This window comes from Bos taurus, chromosome 18 (genome assembly GCF_002263795.3).
Source record: "Bos taurus isolate L1 Dominette 01449 registration number 42190680 breed Hereford chromosome 18, ARS-UCD2.0, whole genome shotgun sequence".
Taxonomy (NCBI): Eukaryota; Metazoa; Chordata; class Mammalia; order Artiodactyla; family Bovidae; genus Bos; species Bos taurus.
Window position 1 is genome coordinate 51,049,988 of NC_037345.1, and position 19,451 is coordinate 51,069,438.

The 19,451-nt window shown below is 53.9% G+C and overlaps 1 protein-coding gene and 1 long non-coding RNA gene across 2 annotated transcripts; one reads left to right on the plus strand and one right to left on the minus strand.

Annotated features, from left to right (window-relative positions):
• The first annotated feature begins 1,198 nt into the window (after nucleotides 1-1,198).
• On the plus strand, nucleotides 1,199-16,390 carry DEDD2 (death effector domain containing 2). Its single transcript, NM_001076017.1, has 5 exons — nucleotides 1,199-1,270; nucleotides 1,879-2,245; nucleotides 4,059-4,181; nucleotides 7,278-7,418; nucleotides 15,190-16,390. The coding sequence occupies exons 2-5, from the start codon at nucleotides 1,918-1,920 to the stop codon at nucleotides 15,579-15,581; spliced, it is 984 nt and encodes a 327-aa protein (NP_001069485.1). The 5' UTR covers nucleotides 1,199-1,270; nucleotides 1,879-1,917; the 3' UTR covers nucleotides 15,582-16,390.
• Nucleotides 16,385-17,510, minus strand: LOC132342860 (uncharacterized). Its single transcript, XR_009491433.1, has 2 exons — nucleotides 17,422-17,510; nucleotides 16,385-16,565 (listed from the first exon to the last, which is right to left on the minus strand). It is a non-coding gene; the product is annotated as an uncharacterized lncRNA (long non-coding RNA).
• Between the last annotated feature and the right edge of the window lie 1,941 nt (nucleotides 17,511-19,451).

The following is a 19,451-nucleotide window of genomic DNA, read 5'->3' on the forward strand; positions in this document are numbered from 1 at the left end:
GAGACCTGAGTTAGATCCCTGGGGTGGGAAGATCCCCTGGAGAAGAAAATGGAACCCCCCCCCCCAAAAAAAAAAAAAACAACAAAGAAAATGGCAACCCACTCCAGTGTTCTTGCCTGGAAAATCCCATTGATGGAGAAGCCTGGCGGGTTACAGTCCGTAGGGTGGCAAAGAACCATAAAAGAGAAGGGAAGGAACTCTTCCGAGGTTACTGCTATAGCCAGTGCGAGGCAGGACCCAGGAGTCCCAAGGGGATGGGAACCGGTCCCAGAACCTGTCCCAAGACACTTGAGGGCCCTCACCTTGAGTCACCCAAGTGGGGAAGGGGCAGGATGGCCAAAACGTCCAGGGCTCTGCCGCAGGATTGGTGGGGGTGGGGGGTGGTAGTACTTAGACGTGCAGCCTTGACACCAACTCTCTTGATATAGACCTGCTTTTGTCAGAGTGAAATTGGTAGGTGCAGATTAGAGGCGTATTGAGAGTTCCCTGTGACCTTGGAGGTCAGAGATTTTAAAGGGTTTGGGGGGCAGGGCGTTAGAGTTCCTGGAGGGGATTCTGACTGTAACGGGGGAGTCATGACGGACACCATCCTGAAGTGCACAATCAAGATGTAGGGGCCTATTGCAATCAAGAAGGAGGTACTGGCTCCTTAAATGAGACGGAGAGTCCTAGCCTTGAGTGAGGAAGGAATTTATAGGGTGGGATGAGGTGGGATTCCAGTCGGGATCACGAGATGGCACAGATGGGGTATAGGTTGCCAGTAGAAGTAAGGGGCAGTCTAATGGAGGGAAGTCCAAGTCCTGATCATAAGGAGTCTTGGCACTACCCAGAGCCAGGACGATCGTGATTATGATCCTTTGCCACGGGCAGGTGAAAACAGTGGTAACGTGGGCTTCTAGGTCGTGATTAGGAGGGGGTTGTAGTCCATGACATGAGTAGTTTCAGCAGGTCGGGATGTGGGGCAACAAGGACACTGTAGCTCGAGTCGACCCTGCAAAAGGGTACCACCAACTCCAGCCCAGTTGCGGCTCCACTTTCGCTCTGCGCAGGCGCAGCACAGGCCTGCCAGACACTACGGTTGGGGGCGGACCCAGGGGAGGGGCCTGGAAGCTCTGCGCTTGCGCTTAAGGGGCGTGGCGGTCGCACCTGCGCGAGTTGGGCGAAGGAGGAGGGGCGAGGTGACGCAGGCGTAATAATAGAGAAGGTGCCAGAAAGATCCAAAACAAGTGGCTGCAGCCGTCGCCTGGGAGTCGTGAGACGCCGGAATTCGGTAAGGCTATAGAGAGGCCTACAAGCGACTAGTGGCGGGTAGACGGGACCACCTGGGTGCTGGGGAGAGGGAGGTACCGCCCTTCCAGGGCAAGAGGGTCGGATTCGGACAGCGCCACCTGTGTGGGGCGAAGGGCGGCTTTGGTCGGTCTCATTGTAGGGGACAGAGGGTCACTTTCGGGCGGTACCACTTAGGTTGACCTGTATGGCCGATCGGACAGTACCTCTGGACGGAGCCAAGGAGCATGTCCGGACAGTATTGCTCACAAAGGGCGATTGGCGGGGTGCCCCGCGTCGGGCCCCCAGGCTTGTTCGGACCGAGTCACTTGCTGTGTTGGGAGGCTTGTTCGGAACATACCACCTAGGGAGGGGCCCTCGGGTCTGGCCAGTCCGAGTGGTAGGAGGATGAGCGGGGTCTGGCGTCTGGACCTGTTACTAGGGGACCTCGGGCGATACCATTCTCTTGTGGCAGAGAGGGGAGGCTCCAAGGGCTGGGACTGAGGGTGGCCCTGCCCGGCTGGACGCGGCTGGGGACACGCACAGGCAGGGGTTGAGGTCTAGGTCCCCGCGTCGCTGACCACTGCCTCCTGCTCGCTGTGTGGGTTCTAGGCCCTGGTTCTGAGCTTGTTCTGCCCCGCTCCCCCGGGTATGGCGCTGACCGGGTCGACCCCGGCCCCGAGCTGGGAGGAGGATGAGTGTCTGGACTACTACGGGATGCTATCGCTTCACCGTATGTTCGAGGTGGTGGGCGGGCAGCTGACCGAGTGCGAGCTGGAGCTGCTAGCCTTCCTGCTGGACGAGGTCCCGGGTGCCCCCGGCGGCCTGGCCCGCGCCCGCAGTGGCCTGGAGCTGCTGCTGGAGCTGGAGCGCCGCGGGCAGTGCGACGAGAGCAACCTGAGGCTGCTGGGGCAACTCCTGCGCCTACTGTCCCGCCACGACTTGCTGCCGCACCTGGCGCGCAAGCGGCGTCGGCCAGGTATGGTGGAATGGGAGGGCGACCGACTTCCGCTGGGGAGAGGGCCTTGCTTTCGCTGGGCCTCCCCAGTGCCTGATATGAAGACAGCCATATCAGACAGTATGTGTCTCATCGCACTTTCCTCCTCCCAGGGTATCAATGAGAAACACGAGAGGGAGGAGGCATGGCTTTGGGAGGGGTGAGCTTGTGAAATTTGGCCACGTCAGTAGTGATGTTTGTGGCCACTGTTTACGGAGGGCTTACTTCATGCCGGGCATAGCAGTAAGTCCTTCTTCATGTGTACTATCACCTTATGACTCCCCACCCCCACCCCAGTAATCCTAAGTGGAAGTCCCGTCAGTGTCCCCACTGTACAGGGAAAGCACAGTAGGTTCAGAGAAGTTAAGCAGCTTGCCCACATATAACAGTTGAATCCTGTGTGTCTCTGGGAAATAGGGAACAGGAGGTACAGCTTGATGAGACTGACAAAATGTTTGTTCCCTGAGGTTTTCATTTAGTGGGGGTATCATACTATAGAGGGCTTCCCTAGTGGCTCTGTGATAAAGTATCCGCCTGCCAATGCAGGAGACACGGGTTCAATCCCTGGGTCAGGAATATCCTCTGAAGAAGGAAATGGCAACCCACTCCAGTATTCTTGCCTGGGGAATCCCATGGACAGAGAAGCCTGGAGGGCCACAGTCCATGGGGTCGCACAAGAGTTGGAGGTGAGCAGCGACTAAACGATATCAGACTATGAGACAGATGAATGACTTATTATTACTGTTATTTTAGTCTATGAAGATAATTTTATTTGAATGATTTACTTTTAGATGTGGTTATGGAAAGACTGAAGCAGAAGAGTGGAGCACAGAGAGTAGGAACTGTGGAGTGTTTCAGAGTGAAACGCCACCCCCTTAAGTTTGTATAACCAGTTAAGTCCTTTCCGAGAAGGTGACGTTTGAACTGAGGCTGCTGTACTGCCCGAGTGTCTAGATCTCAAGAGGAAAACATTCTAGGAATAGGGAAAGACAGACTGTCTAGTCCTGAGGTGGGACTGAGTTTGGCACTATCTGAGGCCAATGTGGCAGGAGCAGAGATGGAAATAAGGGCAGAGAGTAGTTGAGAAGCCGTGTCACACAGGAGCTTGCAGATAACACAGCTGGAATTCAAATCCTGCTAGTTTGTCTCCAGAGTTAATGCCCTTAACCCTTGTAAGGGAAGGACTCCTAGAGCAGTCCCGAGCAGGTGAGGAGCCCCTTGTGTGCTGAGGCTGTGAACTGTTGAGCCCTTGGCTGGGTTACTGGAGGTGCTGTGGCTAGTTTGGGGAGGGCGTTTGTGAACTTCCCTGTCTAGGGTAAGCCCATGGGGTTTGGATAACCAGGAGAAGGATAACCTTAAGGCAGAACTGACAGCATTTTGGGAAAAATGTGTCTGGAGGTCAGGCTCTGGAAGAGAAGATTTGGGGAGCTTGCAGGGGCCTGCCTACTCCTTAGGGCCTCAGGGAGACCCAGGGGTGGTTGGGAGCGCGTAGGCAGCGTTGCCTGAATCCTGACCATAACTCAGCTTACAGAATAGCTCTGACAGTTGGTGCTGCTGTAGACATGGATTGGGTGGCCCCAGGAGGTGATGAGTCTGCTATCCTGGGAGGCACGGAGCAGTTACTGGGCTGGAGGTGTTTGAGGAGGAGTGGCTGTCTGGGCTTTGACCTCTGGGGAACTCAGGCACCCTGTGGGGCAGGCTTTCATCTTTGGGGGGAGGGGTGAGAATTGGAGGCTGGGCCTGGGAGAGGCTGGAGGTTTCAAATACTTTTTTCCATCCCCTGCCCCATCCCCAGTGTCTCCAGAGCGCTACAGCTATGGCTTGTCCAGTTCTTCTTCACGGAGGATGGAGGGCAGCTGCCGTCGCCGTCGCCAGTCAAGCAGTTCTTCAAATGCTGAGCAGGGTCAGTGGGAGACAGGTGCGTGTCCCTCACTGGCCCTTCTGAACCCTCATGAACCTACCTTATCCTGACCCATCAAGAAAGGAGCCTGAGGGGTGATTTTGCCTGTTTTTCTTTTAAATGTATATATTTATTTTATTTTTGGCTGTGCTTGGTCTTCATTGCTGCACTCGGGCCTTCTCTAGTTGTGGCAAGTGCAGACTGCTCTAATTGGGGTGTGCAGGCTTCTCACTGCAGTGGTTTCTTGTTGCAGAGCGTGGACTCTAGGGTGCACGGGCTTCAGTAGTTGCGCAGATGGTCTCTGTAGTTGCAGCTTGTGGGCTCTAGAGCACAGTCTCAATAGTTGTGGTGCATGGGCTCAGTTGCCTCAAGGCCCATGGGATCGTCCCAGATCAGGGGTCGAAGCAGTGTCCCCTGCATTGTCAGGCGGATTGCTTGCCACCGGACCAACAGGGAAGTCCCAATTCTGTCTCATTTTCCTTTGTGTTTGTGTGTGGGTTTGTGTGTTTATTGCTGCAAAGACCTGGGTCCAAAAGTAACCTGTGCAGTTGTCTCTTGTGGTTTTTTGTCGTTTAAGTGGCATCACCTTGTAGGTGTTATCCTTCACATGGCTGCATTTATTGGATGTGTTCCTGAGATTTATTCACATTGGGTTTCTAACTGGTTTTGTTACATTGCCATGGCAGTGAATTTATCTATTCTCCTCCCCTCTCCCAAGTTTTTAATCATTCAAATGTAATTTCAAATACACAGAGAAGTTGAAAGATTAGTACAGTGAACTTGTTCATATCTTTCACCTTGATTCAGTAATTTTAACGTTTTGCCAGTTTTGTTTTGTGTGTGTGTGTGTATGTAACTCTGTGGTTTTTTATTGAACTCTTTGAAAGTAAATTATAGGCATCAGGACACTTTACCCCTAAATTAGCAGGCATCTCCTGAGAATCAGGAGATTGTCTGATACCACTTCAAGACCATTATCATACCTGAGAAAGGGTATGAGCACTAATCCTCTGGTATCCTAATGAGCCTGTCTCAGATCTTCTCCATACTGTCTGGACTTTCAGGATCCACTGACAGATGTGTTGTTGTGCACTCAGTTGTTAGTCACCTTAATCTCTACTATAGAACCCCCACCCTCTGCCACCGGGTAGCTTTTTCTTTATTTCCTCATGACATTGACCAGGCCACTTGTTTTTTAGTGTCCTGATTGTTTCTGGATGTGTCTGATAATTTCTTGAGAGTATCTTTTAACTTATACCTCTGTCCTCTGTATTTTGGGAATGGTGTTTAGAGAGTTGGTTAGATTCAGGTTATGTGGATTTGGCCAGGATGTTCCTTGGTTGATGCCGTCAGCTTCACGTTGGAGCACATGAGGAGACCTGGTTTTCCTTTTGTGAGCGAGCAAGTTTGTTTACCTGGTTATCTGGTATATTTGCCCTTAGTACAGAGGTATTTTTCCCTTCGTGGTTAGTAGATAATCTGTGGGATGACATTTTTACCCGTCCTGTTCCCCAGCAGCATCCCCAGTGGGTTTAGCAGCCGTTGGAAATCTTTGCCTGAACCAGTTGTTGTACTGGTGTTCTCACGGTGATGATTTTCTGATTCTCTCCTGTGTCTGTTATCTGGCATTTTCTCAAAAGGAGTTTTAACTTTACTCTTTGCTTCCATCCATCCCTCCCTCTCTTTTCCAAGTGAGGAGTGTCACCATGGACTCATATATACTTGTGTGTTTAAAGTGTTAGAATCAGTTATTCTTCCTGATGTTCAAATTGGCTAGCTCCTGTGTCTTTTTGGTGTGTCTGCTTCGTTCTTTGAGTGCTTCTTGGTTTGTAGGTAGGACTGCAGGATGTCCTGGGTTCCCTTGTATTTTCCTTCCCCAGCCCTGGAATCAGCTGTTTCCAGAAGCCTGGTTTCTCTTAGAGGCAGTGGTATTTAGAGACCAAGATTCAGGGGCTGAGTAGGTGCATTGTTTCTAGGCTCTTACAGTGAACCAAACTAGAAACTGTGCCTTTAAATACAAATTCATGTTAGTATTTTCAGTTCAAAATTAACATTACAAGGACCTTTTTTTTTAGTTTGTTTTCCTGACTGCACTGAGCTGGCTTGTGGGGATTTTAGTTCCCTGACTAGGAATTGAACCTGCATCATTGGCAGTGAAATCACAGAGTCCTAACCACTGGACTGCCAGGGAAGTCCTTACAAGGACATTTTTATCTTAGTCTGAAAGTCTTGGTAACATTAAGACATGGACTTATTTGCTTCATTTTACAACAATAATAAAACAATTTCAAACTTAAGAAGTGCTAACCATGTCTATTGAATGAAACATAAGATTTTTTTGTGTGATTTTTGTTTTCAGAGTATATCCTACTAAGAGTTTATGGTCACAATATTCTTCCTAGTTACTTAAAATCCTTTTCTCCTGTTGTGTGTTACTTATTCTATATATGTGTAGATTCATTTGTTTCTGTTTAATTTTATGCTCTATTTTGCCTCCTTATTTTTTTGAGTATGTCATAAAACAGTTACATGATTCCAAAGTCAAATCTAAAATATGCAGAAAATATGTTCTTAGAAGTATCGTTTCTTTTGTTGTCTCTTTTTCCTCCCAGTAGATAATCAATTTCATTTCCCCTATAGACTTATAGTGTTTCATCTTGCAGAAATAGCAAAAAATGTATACATCTTGTTTCCTCTCCTTTTTTATATAGAATGTAGCAAACTGTAGCTACTTGCTTTCTTTCACTCAGCAATCTATTTGGAAACTCCCCTGTGCACTTTTTGTCAGACATTTACATTGTTTTCAGGTTTGCATGGTTAGAAACTATAAACAGAGCTCCAGGCTCCCGCAGCTGTTGTCCTGCCTGTTTCCTGGTGTGAGTAGTCAGGGTTTCTCTAGGGTCACACCTGAGGGTGGAACTGCCAGGTGGGGTGTGCTCACCTGTCCTACATGATGCTTACTTGTCTGTACTCTCCATCTTCTGGCCCAGGAAGCAGAGGGGCTCACCCAGGGTCCCCCAGCCCAGAGTCCAGACTTGAGCGCTTCCTTGGGCTCCCATCTTGATGCTCCACCTGTCATCTGGTCCTCAGCCTACCTCATCTTTCTCTCCTCAGGTTCTCCCCCAACTAAGCGACAGCGGCGGAGTCGGGGCCGTCCCAGTGGTGGTGCCAGACGGCGGCGGAGGGGGGCTACCACCACTCCCCAGCAGCAGCAGGAGCCAGCCCGGCCCACCTCAGAAGGCAAAGTGACCTGTGGTAGGTGTTGGTGTGTGCCTCGGGGAGTGCATGTACAGTGTAGAGCTGGAGGCGGGTGAAGCACCCCCCCGTCTGACACCCAGGGGGTGGGCAGTGGCTCGGGCACCTGTTCAGCACAGCAGAATTCTTGCCCTTTCTGTAGCCATCTTGGTGGTCTACCTCCCACCCATAGTTGAAGGATTATGTTGTGTGTAGCCTTCTCCAGGAGGCCTTTCCTGACAATCCCTTACCTTCATTTTCATTTTTTATTGGAAGAGCCAAGCAGAGCCTGAGAGGTTGGGCTTGGCAGGCCTCAGGGCAGATGGGAGTTAGATTTTATATTAGAAGTCAAGTCTTTCCAAGGGAGTTTTTCTTTTAGCGTGGCAGTAAGGTGAACTCTGATTCCATCTAGAAAATCAGTGAATGAGTTAGAATTTGCACAGTGTTTAGAACACTGCTGGACAGGCACATGCCCTGCCAGGTACCTGGGAAATACAGGCAACATAGGGGAAGCAGGGACCTGAGTGGAGTGGCTTCAAGTCTAACACGGATGGGGCTGAGGTCTGGCCTGGGGTAGTGGCATTGGAGAGGCGAGAAGGAGGTGAACCTATGGAAATAAACCATAGAGCTGACTGGACCTGCAGACTTGTTGGGTTGGGTGGGGTAGGGGACTCCGTTGTGCAGACTCATGAAGACCTTCCCATGAGAAGTTCTCACTGGTTGTGAGGAGAGGACTCACTCTCTCACACTTCCACACGCTGCTCTGGTACCCCTTCTGAGTGGGACAAGGCTCGGTCACAGGGTATCAGCTAGTGAGAGGCTCAGGCTGGACTGGGTGGGGATGGGATCACAAGTGGGAAGATTGAGGGGGAGTGGCAGCACTCTGCATTCCCCAGGAGACCTCAGCCTCCAGTGGGGGCGGGAGGCCTTCCTCCTCACCTGCAGAGCCTCCACCCCTCAGGAGCGCATGCTCTGCTTCCTCTCGGTGCCCAGTTCGGCCCCCCAGGCCCTGGGCACCAAAGCCACCCCGTAGCCGAGGCTGCAGATACCTGTCCTGGGTGCTGTCAGGAGGAGCAGACCAGCAGAACTAGCCGTGACCCCAGAGGGCCCCCACGTGAGGGGGTGGCTGCTTGGTTGTGACTCTTCCCTAGTCAGGTGGTAATTAGGGCCACCCCGTGGCTGGGAGCCCGGAGAGCCTCTGCCTCCCTGGGGAGCAGGCCAAGCTGAGGCCAGGGAGCGGTCTTGCTGCTGGAGGCTTCAGCGTCTTGACTGAGGGTGGGGAGGTGGTTAACCTGGGTGTGACCGGTTCCTGATGTAGGGGATGAGTGAGCAGGTCTGACTGCTGACTCACCAGGCAGGGTGGGGCCGGCGTGAGGCTCTCCCCTGTAGGGCCCAGGTTTTCTCCCCTGAAAATGGAGATGGCTTAGTCTTGGGGTTGGAAGGAGGCCCTCCAGACCTGAGGAAGGGGGGCCCCCCTCCTCACCTGTGCCACCCGTGGGGTTGGAGCCTCCAGTCAATGGCACTCCGCTGAGGGATAGAACCAAAGTGAACTCCTGAGGGCCCCAGAGTGTGAGGAATGGGCCCTGGGGGATCCTGGACTCAGCCACGGGACCTCTGAGTTTCCTCATCCCTCGTCCACTGTGCTTTGTGCTGAGCGTGCTACTCCGGACCTTGAGTCCTCAAGATGGCCCCTGAGGTAGAGATACCGTCCACCATCGTGTGGAGCGGACAGGCTGGGCAAAAGCCTGGGTTTGTTCATTTGGTTGTCACACGCGTTTATAGAGCACTGACTATGTGCTCACATCCCATAGACGGGACTGGAGGCCCTGCCCTCAAGGGGCTTGTATTCTGGTGGGAGGAGAAAGCTAAGAGAAGGAAGAGAGAGACTGACGATGTCAGCTGTGGAGAGAAACCAGCAGGGACAGGGCATAGAGAATGATGGGAAATGCAGTTCTAGATGGATTTTCAGGGTAGGGTGGTCTAGGAATGCCTCTCAGAAGACAGGGAGAGAGGCAGTGGGTGTGGATGGCCGAGGAAGGGTGTTTCAGGTTGAAGAGACAGCGGGAGCTGAGACCTGAGCAGGAACATGTCAGTGGTGGAGCGGAAGATGGTGAGCCTGGAGCAGGGGGAGTGCGGGGGCGGTAAGGAGGCCAGGGCAGGAGAGTGACCAGGGGCCTGTCCTGCAGAGCCAGTGAGCCTCAGGCCAGGCCTTTGCGTCTTTTAAATGATGGGAAGCAATTGGAGGGCTTGAATGACAGGCTGAGCTTTGCTTCCACTTCCCCCCGCCCTCAGTCTCTTTGCCCATCCCCTCATCTGTTTCTGGATAAGAAACAGAAGCAGACAGACTAGCATTAAGAACCTCAACCCCGGGCTCCCCAGCACCCAGCCTCTGCCACTGTCAGGCCATGGTTTCATTAGCCACGTTGTTTTGGAGTCAGTTCCAGGTGTCCTGTAGTTTCAGGGGTAGGTTTTTCACTGTGTATCTCAAGAAGATATGAATTGAGTTCCCTGGTGGTCCAGTGGTTAGGACTCAGACTTGGCGCTTTCCCTGCAGTGGCCCAGGTTCAATCCCTGGTCAGGAAACTAAGATCCTGCAACCTGCACAGCTCAGCATCTGCCCCCTGCCTTCCCCCCGGCCAAAAAAAAACTCACAAAGGAAAACCCAGTAACTTCTTACTCTTAAATGTCTTCTCAGTGCCTAAATGTTTAATTATTCTAAATATTGGTGCTCTTGAGTCTCTCCTAATCTATCGGATCCACCCTGCCCACGCACCACCACCACCCCCCACCCCCACCCCCTGTCTTGTTCCTCCCCCACCCGCCTTGCATTGTATTTGTTGAAGGTAGTTGTGTGGTTGTGTTTCCCAAAGATTGGATTTTGCCAACTACATTCTGCGATAGGATTGACTGACCATGTTCCTCTGTTGTCTGTTTTTCCTAAAAATTGATAGTTGGGCCTGGAGAGGCCTGATCAGATTCTGGTTTGATTTTTTTTTTTTTTTTTTAATTTTGGCTGTGCTGTGCGGCTTGCAGGATCTTAGTTCCCTGACCAGGGATCAAACCCCCCGCCCTCAGTAGTGAACGCGTGGAGTCCTAACCACTGGACCGCCAGGGAAGTCTCTTTTTTTTTCCCAAGTTCACTTCAGTGGCCTGTGTCCCCACAGTTCCTCCCTGTCCATTAGTTCAGGAAAGTTGAAGGACTTCTGCCTATGCCTTGGGGAAGAACCTGGAGCCGGGGTAGGGCGGGCTGTTGTCCAGAGGAGGTGCTGGCGTTGGGGGACAGAGTCTGTCCCGGCTGCTCTCCACTGGGTACCCATCCCGTTGGTCCCCAGCTTTTCCTGTTACTAACTCCCGGAGGGGGGACCTGAGTGAGAGTCGTCTCTGGGCTCCAGCCATATGCAGCACACGGTCTGGCACGCACGGTGGCTTACCTGCTCTCCCGGGGCCTGTGTCCCTCAAATGTTCCCCGATTCCCCACTGGAAAGCCCCTCCCATTCCCTTCTGGGGCCCATTTTGCCCCTGAAGAGAGACTGATGCAGTGTGGGGTAGGGGAGCCAAGGGGGTGCTGGTGCCCAGTTGAGTGCAGGAGGCAGGAGCAGCTCTCTTCTCTAAGAAAACCTGGCCCCGCCCTCCACCCTGGGGGCAGGCAGTGTTTCCTACCTGTGGAGAGGGACCGCAGGCAAAAGCTCCATGTTCCTGGCCCGAGGAAACTATTCAGCTACTTCTGGCCTTCCCCCAGTGCTCCCTGGCTCTGTTCCTGACCCCCCTGCTTCTTGGTGTCCTGAGGCCACTTCCTTCCTGCTGCTTGCAGAGGGCTCATTACCTGCCAGGCACTGACCTCAGTCTGCCCTTTACCTGCATCCAGCCTTGTCATCCTCACAGTGGCCCCATGAGAACAGGTGCTGGGGTGAGGTGGTTTTATGGAGGAGGCCACCAAGGTGCGGAGATGTGCGGTAAGCTCGGAAGACCCCAGACTTCCCGCCTCCCCAGCCTACCAGGGCGCAGTCAGCCCGGCCCCTCCAGGTGTCCCCTTGTACCCTTTTCCAGCGTGATCCGCCCATTCTGTCCCCCGGCCTATGAATGCCCCAAGTTCATGCTCTGCCTCTGGGCTTTCACAAACACTGATCTCTCTTGTGGGAAAGCCGCTGTTCTCTTTTCACTGCTTGTTTGCCTCGACCTCCTTGTCCTCCTTCACGTTGCATTTCCAATGTCATTTCCTGGAGAGGTTGTCTCTGATCATTCTGATCTAAATTACAACTCGCACTCTATACTTTTCTCTCCTGACCCTTGGAATGTCTTTTAATTATAGACTTCTGTGTATGGTTGTGTGAGAGGCAGCACACGGTTTAGGGATAGTTGAGAGCTTGGGCTCTGGAGGCAAGCATCTAGGTTGGAATTCCAGCTCTGCCATTTCCTGCCTGTGTGGCCTGGGGCAGGTGACTCACCCTCTCTGCCTGAGTTTCCTCGTCTACAAAAGGGGACAGCAGCACAGCCTCATAAGGTTGCAGGCATCATCAAAAGGGTCAGCAGGTGTGAATGAGTACTTGGTGCAGTAAGTACTGAGTGTCACGTGTGTGCGGTGGGCTTCCCAGGTGGCACAGTGGTAAAGAATCCGCCAGGCAGTGCAGGAGATGCAAGAGATGTGGGTTTGATCCCTGGGTTGGGAAGATCCCTTGGAGTAGAAATGGCAATCTGCTGCAGTATTCTTGCCTGGAAAATTTCATGGACCGAGGAGGCTGGCGGGCTACAGTCCATGGGGTCGTGAAGAGTCAGACATGACTGACCAAAGCACAGCACGCAGGGTGTGACCGCACAGAGTGCTCCTTGGTTGCGGCTCACAGGTCTTACAGTCCCACTTGTGTCTCCCCAGCGCTCCTGGCACTTAGTAAATGTCTGTTAAACGGAAGAATGAATGGGATGTGCGGGTCCCCCCTGGTCCAGTCCTCCTTCCACCCCAACCGTGCCCGTTGGGCTCTGTGTGAACAGATAGGCTTTCCCACATGTCTAGTAGCCAGCTGTGCTGAGGAGAAATGCCAGCTGGGGGGCGGTTCACCTGGGCGGCTGCAGGCCCCAGGCTGCCGGTGAGCCAGGCCTTGGTGGGTGACGGGCATTCTGGGCAGAGGAGATGGCCAGCTCATTCTGTGAGTAAGGCTTGTGCTGGGAGCACTTCCCTTGTGACTGGAGGGCAGGGTATGGAGGATGGAGCTGGGATTGCAGGAGGAGACAAGGGAGGACATTGGCTTGGGCCCAGGTGAGCAGGCACAGGGCTTAGGCAGGGGCCATGGGGGTAGAGGGGAGTGTCGAAATCACAGTTCCTGTTTTTGGGGTGCCTTCTGTGCCTAGGCTCTGGGTCGAATGCTTCATGCGTTGCCTAATTTGATCCTCATGACCCCGTCGTGCAGCAGGGACCTCTTGTTTGTTTATGTTTTTCAGATGGGGAAACAGGCTCAGAGAGGTGAGGTCACATGCCCAAGGCCCCACAGCTAGAGAGTCGCAGAGCCGGGACTCGCCTCAAGGTCTGTCATTCTCCGCCACCTGGCTCTGTGCCTCTGCTGCTGAGCACCCCCGTGTGGCCTTGGACAGGTGCTGCTCCCCCCACCCCACCCCGCCCCCTGGTCCCCTGCTTCCCAGCTCATGCCTATTGAGGGCCTGGTCAGATACTCAGAGGCGTCAAGGATGTGGGCCCAGAGATCTTGTCTGATCCTAGGATGGAGGGAGCCAGGCCTGAGTGTCGTGGGAAGTCTTGGGGGTCCAGGCTGGACAGGTTTTCCTAGGCCTCGAGCAGAGAGGGTGAGTTTCCCCTCGAGGCAGAAAGAGGAAGCGTTTGGGGTTTGGGGTGGGAGGAGGAAGTGGGTGGTGCTGAGAAGTTGCCTGGGGAAGCGGGGACCTGCCTGCTGCTTTCTGCTCTGCGGCTGACACAGTCTTTGAAAGGTGAAAGGAGTCAGGGGCCTGACACTCCCCTCCCAGAGCTTCAGCAGCCTCATCTGTCAAAGAGGGTGAACGTGCCCCTGCATCCGTGCTGCTGGTGCCTGCCGTTCTGTAGCACCCACTGATGGATGGTCGTCTGAACAACCCTCTCCAGGAGGGACTGTCCTCTGGTTTAGGCAAGACCCTGGGCTCAAGAGAGGTGGTGACTCATTCCAGGTCACATAGCTAGTGCCTGAAGGCTCTTGGGGCGGGATCAGCTCCACTGACCTGAAGCTGCTGTCTGGGCCTGGGAGGGTCCCTGCCCTCTGACCCTCGCACTGTCACGCGCTGCCATTCCCTGCCCGTGGGACCTTGGGCAGGTCACTTCTCCTTGCTTTCATTTGTTGTTCAGTTGCTAAGTCATGTCTGACTCTTTGCGACCCCATGAACTGCAGCAGGCCAGGCTTCCCTATTCTCACCATTTCCTGGAGTTTACTCAAACTCATGTCCGTGAAGTAAGTGATGCTATCCAACCATCTCATCCTCTGTTGTCCCCTTTTCCTCATCTGGCTTCATTTCCTTATCTGTAAATTGGGGGGATACTAGGGCCTGCCTCACAGGGTCCTTTGAAGATTAAATGAGTTCATATGACTCTGCTGCTTGTCATTTCCAGCTTACACCTGATCATCAGGGCAGCCTGTGTTGTGAGTGGGTATCAGTAGTCAGCAGTCAGATTCACAGGTGGGAGTTCAGTCATTCCACTGAACTGAGGGGAAGTGATACGCCTGAGGTCACATTTATAGGGATGGCCTTGGAAGTCCCACGTCCCACCCCCTGCCCAGAGCTGCCACCTCATTTGGGTGGATGTGGGCAGGGTTATAAGTGACAGACACACCTCAGACTGGCTTAAGCAGAAAGGAAATTGATCAGAGCTGAAAATCCAGGTGCTCCATGTACACATGATGAACTCAGGAGTCTTTTCCTGTCTGTCCCTGGCCTTGTATAGGTTTCCTTCTCCCCGCCCCTGGCAGAATAGCCCCCAGCAGGCCTGGGCTCAGAGCCCACCTTCTGGGCAGCCTTTGTGGAACTGAGAGTGCCTGCTTCTGTAGAGCCAGCCCAGTTTGGCCTTGAGTCTCCTGGGCCTGGTGACTGCCTGGTGGGTGGGGGGCTGGGGATATGGTTGGCCCCACATGAATCTCACTGTTTGGGGGCAGAAGAGGGGGACGGCTGGTTACCTAAAAGCCAGTCCATTCATTCATGCGTTGGTTCTGTCACAAATGTGTATTGAGTACCTACTACGTGCCACGGGGCTACCTATACAAGCGAACAAGAAACAAAATTCCCTTCAGGGAGCTCACATTGGGGGCAGATAGGTGATTAGCTTGACAGTGAATGAAAGCTCGGGGTGGGTTAGAAGATGCTAAGTGCCGGGGGAGGAAATGGAGCAGAAATGGAATGGGGTCTGGGAAGTGCAGAGGCCTGGGGGCGGTGGTAGATTGGATGGTCAGAGTAGGATCACTGGGAAGGCGGCGTTTGAACCTGAAGGAAATAAGAGAGTAAGTCCTGCAGACAGTGGGGAGAGACCATCCCTAGCTGGAGGACGGGAGGGCCAGAGCCAGGTGGAATCTGCGGGGTGTTGGGGGGAGGAGCACGGAGGTGGCGAGGCTGGAGTGGGGCACGTGAGGGGAAGCGCAGGGCCACCAGGTCAGGAGGTAGCAGGTCAGACCACAAGAACAAAGCTGAGTGAGGGTGTCACCCACACTTGGGTGTGGTTACCAGGAGGAGGAAGGATGTGGGGCCAGGGCAGTGCTACTCACGCTGAGGCGCAGTGGGGAGGGGAGGGCAGGTGGCGGCCCCTCCCTGACCAGTCCCTCCTCCTCCACAGACATCCGGCTCAGGGTGCGAGCAGAGTACTGTGAGCACGGGCCAGCGTTGGAGCAGGGCGTGGCCTCGCGGCGGCCCCAGGCACTGGCACGGCAGTTGGACGTGTTTGGGCAGGCCACCGCGGTGCTACGCTCCCGGGACCTGGGCTCCGTGGTGTGCGACATCAAGTTCTCCGAGCTCTCCTACCTGGACGCCTTCTGGGGTGACTACCTGAGCGGTGCCCTGCTGCAGGCCCTGCGGGGCGTGTTCCTGACTGAGGCGCTGCGCGAGGCAGTGGGCCGGGAGGCCGTCCGCCTGCTGGTCAGCGTGGACGAGGCCGACTACGAGGCTGGCCGGCGCCGTCTGCTGCTGATGGAGGAGGAGGGGGGCCGGCGCTCGCCCGAGGCCTCCTGATCCTGGATGCGGCAGGACTGACCCCACCTCCTCGCCTCTGGGCCGCCTCCTCCCTGGAGGACGTCGACCATCTCTGCCCCTAGAGGACTGTCACTCCAGCGGCGCGCCGAGGACTGCGACAGACACCAGGCCCCTCGCCAGACCCTCCCACAGGATGTGGGCTCTGAGGCCTAAACCACTTCCAGCCGAGTTTCCTTCCCAGCCTCCCCTACCCCCCACTCCACCCTGAGGTGTGTTCCTTCAGCTTCAGGAGGCCAGGGGCTCAGGCATGCAGATCTGAAAGGAAGGGAGGCATAGCCCCTCTCACCAAAGGCCCCTTGCACATTTTCTCCCAACCCTGGGCTGTGTGTGTGCACCCACACTACCCTCTCTGAAACCACCCCTGGGCGCCTGCCCTGGCCTGCTCCACTTACTTCTTTGGCCTTCGGGCTTCTCTCTCAGGATCTCTGATTATACAGTCCCTTAGCCCTGAGCTTCAGTCACACCAGTGGGCACTGGAGCTGGGGTACACCTGGGGCCTGCTCACGTTGCCCACACATCTCTACAACCAGCTGGGGCTCCACCCACGAACCTGGCCTCCACTTTCTCCTGCTTCCTGAAGCTGGACACAGACTTGCACACAGATCTATGCCCAGGGTGTCACGTGTGTGTCGCAGCCACATCAGACCAAATGTGTTATTTCCTAGGAGGCCAGGGCAAGGATCCAGCTTCCTTCTCAGAAAAGGGGGAGGCAAAGGCTTGGGGCTATTGGCCAAGGCCTTGTACCAATGGCACCAATAAAACTGCCCTGGCTGGGGCACAGGTGGGCAGCAGGGCTGTATTCTTTCTTCATGGGCTGGAGGAAGGAGCTGGCGAGAGCCAGGGCCAGGCATCAGTCCCAGATTTCCTGGCCTCGTGTCGGGCTGGAGGGTGGGCAGGATGCTGGACCATCATGTGCTGGCTGCTGCCCCAGGCTTGCCCTCCTCTGCTTGGCTTCAGTTTCATCTATCGAAGGAGGAGATACTGCCTTGGAATCACAAAGGCTCTCCCAGGCTTACTCACACATGCTTTGCTCCTGTGTATTCTGGGGAGTGCTGGCATTTTTAACCCTCAGTGAGGTGGGCCAGCTTCTTATCTCCCAAGGCCAACAGAGTTCCAAGGGTTTGGAAACCAAAGGGCTCAGCAGCCAGTTCTCTGCCTAGAAAGCATCTCCAAGTGGCTCTCCACCCCTCACACCTTCTAGGCAGTTATCTTAAAACCTGGATCTCTGTTCCTCCTCCTGAGGGCAAGCATTTCTTCCTGGTATCCTGTGGCTACAGCTGAAGTTGTAGCTTCTTACTCTTTACCCACTCCTTGTTTAAGACTGTAGGAACTCAAGTTTCTTACACAATATCCAGGGTTTTACTTCCTGAGGGAGAAGGGGCCCAGGGCTGGGGATGGGGTGGGCAAGGGTTCCCAACTGCTGGCTTTTCTTGGGGGAAAGGATGTGCTTCCCATACCTGAGAGTCCCTTGGACTGTGGGGAGATCAAGTCCTAAAGGAAATCGGTCCTGAATATTTATTGGAAGGACTGATGCTGAAACTCCAATACTTTGGCCACCTGATGCAAAGAACTGACTCATTAGAAAAGACCCTAATGCTGGGAAAGGTTCAAGGCAGGAGGAGAAGGGGATGGCAGAGGATGAGATGGTTGGATGGCATCACCAACTGGATGGACAGGAGTCTGAGCAGGCTCTGGGAGTTAGTGAAGGACAGGGAAGCCTGGCGTGCTGCAGTCCATGGGTGGGAAAGAGTTGGACACGACTGAAGAGACTGAACTGAACTGAAAACCTGCACATGGGAACCTGTCCTGGACTCCTTACCTGTGTTGATAGACAGGGATACAGTGGCAAGTCCAGGAGTTGAATCCTGCCCGGGAGTCAAGACCTGGTCCATCCCAGACTGTCTCCATTTATCTTCTCTGGGCTCCTAAATAAGATTTATTTAATACTTTGCCACTCTGTGTAAGGTAGGGATTTTACCATTTTTGACAGGAAATGGGTTCAGAGAGTGAAAGTGACTTGCCTGAGGAGTAGAGAAGTACTGAGATGGAAAACAGCTCTCCTCGCCGTTGCAGGCAGGTTGGGGAGGCAAGCTGGGGCTTCCACGAGCTTTCTCCTTCCCTCAGCTAGAGGGCTCGGCTGGGGTGGGAATAGGCTTTGTTTTCACGACCTTTCAAGATTTGGAACCCCTGCGGTAGTCGGGTGGGAGCTGCTGTTTGTCCTCGCCTCCCCCGCATTTCACCTCTCCCTCAGGCTCCCACCCTGAATTTAGGAATGGTGGGCCCCGCCCATTTACTGTACAAGATTCAGGCCCTGGCCCTGCCCCAACCTCCACACCTAGGCCCCCTTCAGTTCCCTGTTAAAGCTCAGCCCCGCCCCATTCCTTAGGCCTTCCCTACAGGCCCCGCCCCATTATTTAGGCCCCGCCCGCTCCACTTTTTTCATGGGGGCCGTTGGGAGGGAAGTGTGTATTTTGTGGCACGTGCACACCGGAAGTAAGTGATCCTGACCTCGAGGCCAAGCGAGCCTGAGGCCTCCGGAGCCTGCACAGGCGCAGTGCATGCCGGGAATCCATGGTGGCGGGAACCTCGAGGCAGTGTCTCGCGCTTCCAGAATGTCCCGGAGCGTTGGCCTGGGCTTGCTGGAACCCGCGTCTGGTGTTTCCCAGAGTCCTGAGGCTGAGAAGTGGATAAAACTCAGGTTCTGAGAACAACCGGAGAGTTCAGAGAGCTTCGGAACTCTAGAAGGATTCTTTGGAGCAGGACGTAGACAGGCTGCAGCCAAGAGAAATAGGGGCCTGTGGGAGTTCAGAGGAAGGCGGACCATGATTTCACAGAGGAGATGAACCGGGAGCTGGCTCTTGAAGGACGAGTAGGAGTTCAGTAGACTGACAGAGAAGGGCCATTTCAGGCAGAGCGCGTTCCTCGAGGAGGCCTTGGGAACGTTCCTGAATGGGATGTGACAAGACAGAGTCAAAGGTAAGTTGCAATGCAGTCAGCCCCGCCCTCTTTCGGTCAGCAGTCATCTGCTACCACAGTAACGGCCGACACCCAGGGGCCCCCGACAGTGACCCCAACGGTGTGAGGTGGTTGGGGAGGCAGGCTTGGTGTGCCTGGAGCTGGGCCTCACATGTTCCCCTACTCCTAAGGGGGCCCCGGCCTGGGGCTGGCTGACCCCTGCTGGGGACGCTGAGAGGACTCTAGCCTCAGGGTGCTGGTTCTGGACCGCTCCTTTTCTGGTGGGGGAGCCAGACAGGACACCGTGGGTCACAGCCCAGAGTGGCCAATGACTGAGATGACCCCCAGGAAGGCTTCATGGATTAGAAAGCTCCCTTTTCATTTGATGAAAAGTTACCAGGACTTCCCTAGTGGTCCAGTAGCTAAGATTTCAGGGTCCCAATGCAGGGGGCCCAAATTCCATCCCTGGTCAGGGAACTAGATCCCACATACCACAACTAAAGATCCCACATGCTACAACTAAAATCCAGTGCAATCAAATAAATAAAATATTTTTTAAAAAATTACTGCCACCAGCACCAAGATACTTTTTAATTGTGAAATATAACATTCATAAAAGTGCATAAAAATAAATGTACAGTTAAAAAGCTGTTGTAAAACACCTGCCCCATGAGAAGACATCCATTAGTAGCACCCTAGTAGTCCCCACCCCCTTTCTGTCATGTGCTCCCTCCTGATCACATCCCTCCTGGTTCCCTAGCTAGAAATACTATCCTGGCTCTTAGAGTAATAATTCCCTGCTTTTAAGTTTTTAGCTTTGTGTCACTCAATGAAATAGTTAATTTTCTCTTTTTTAACTTGATATAAATAGAATTGAACAATATGTGTCCTGTT

Bases quoted from the DNA above. Each gene is read 5' to 3' on its own strand.
- DEDD2 (NM_001076017.1), top strand. From the start codon at position 1,918: ATGGCGCTGACCGGGTCGACCCCGGCCCCGAGCTGGGAGGAGGATGAG. The intron at 2,246-4,058 runs GTATGGTGGAAT...CCCCATCCCCAG, and splicing joins GCGCAAGCGGCGTCGGCCAG to TGTCTCCAGAGCGCTACAGC. The intron at 4,182-7,277 runs GTGCGTGTCCCT...TTCTCTCCTCAG, and splicing joins GCAGGGTCAGTGGGAGACAG to GTTCTCCCCCAACTAAGCGA.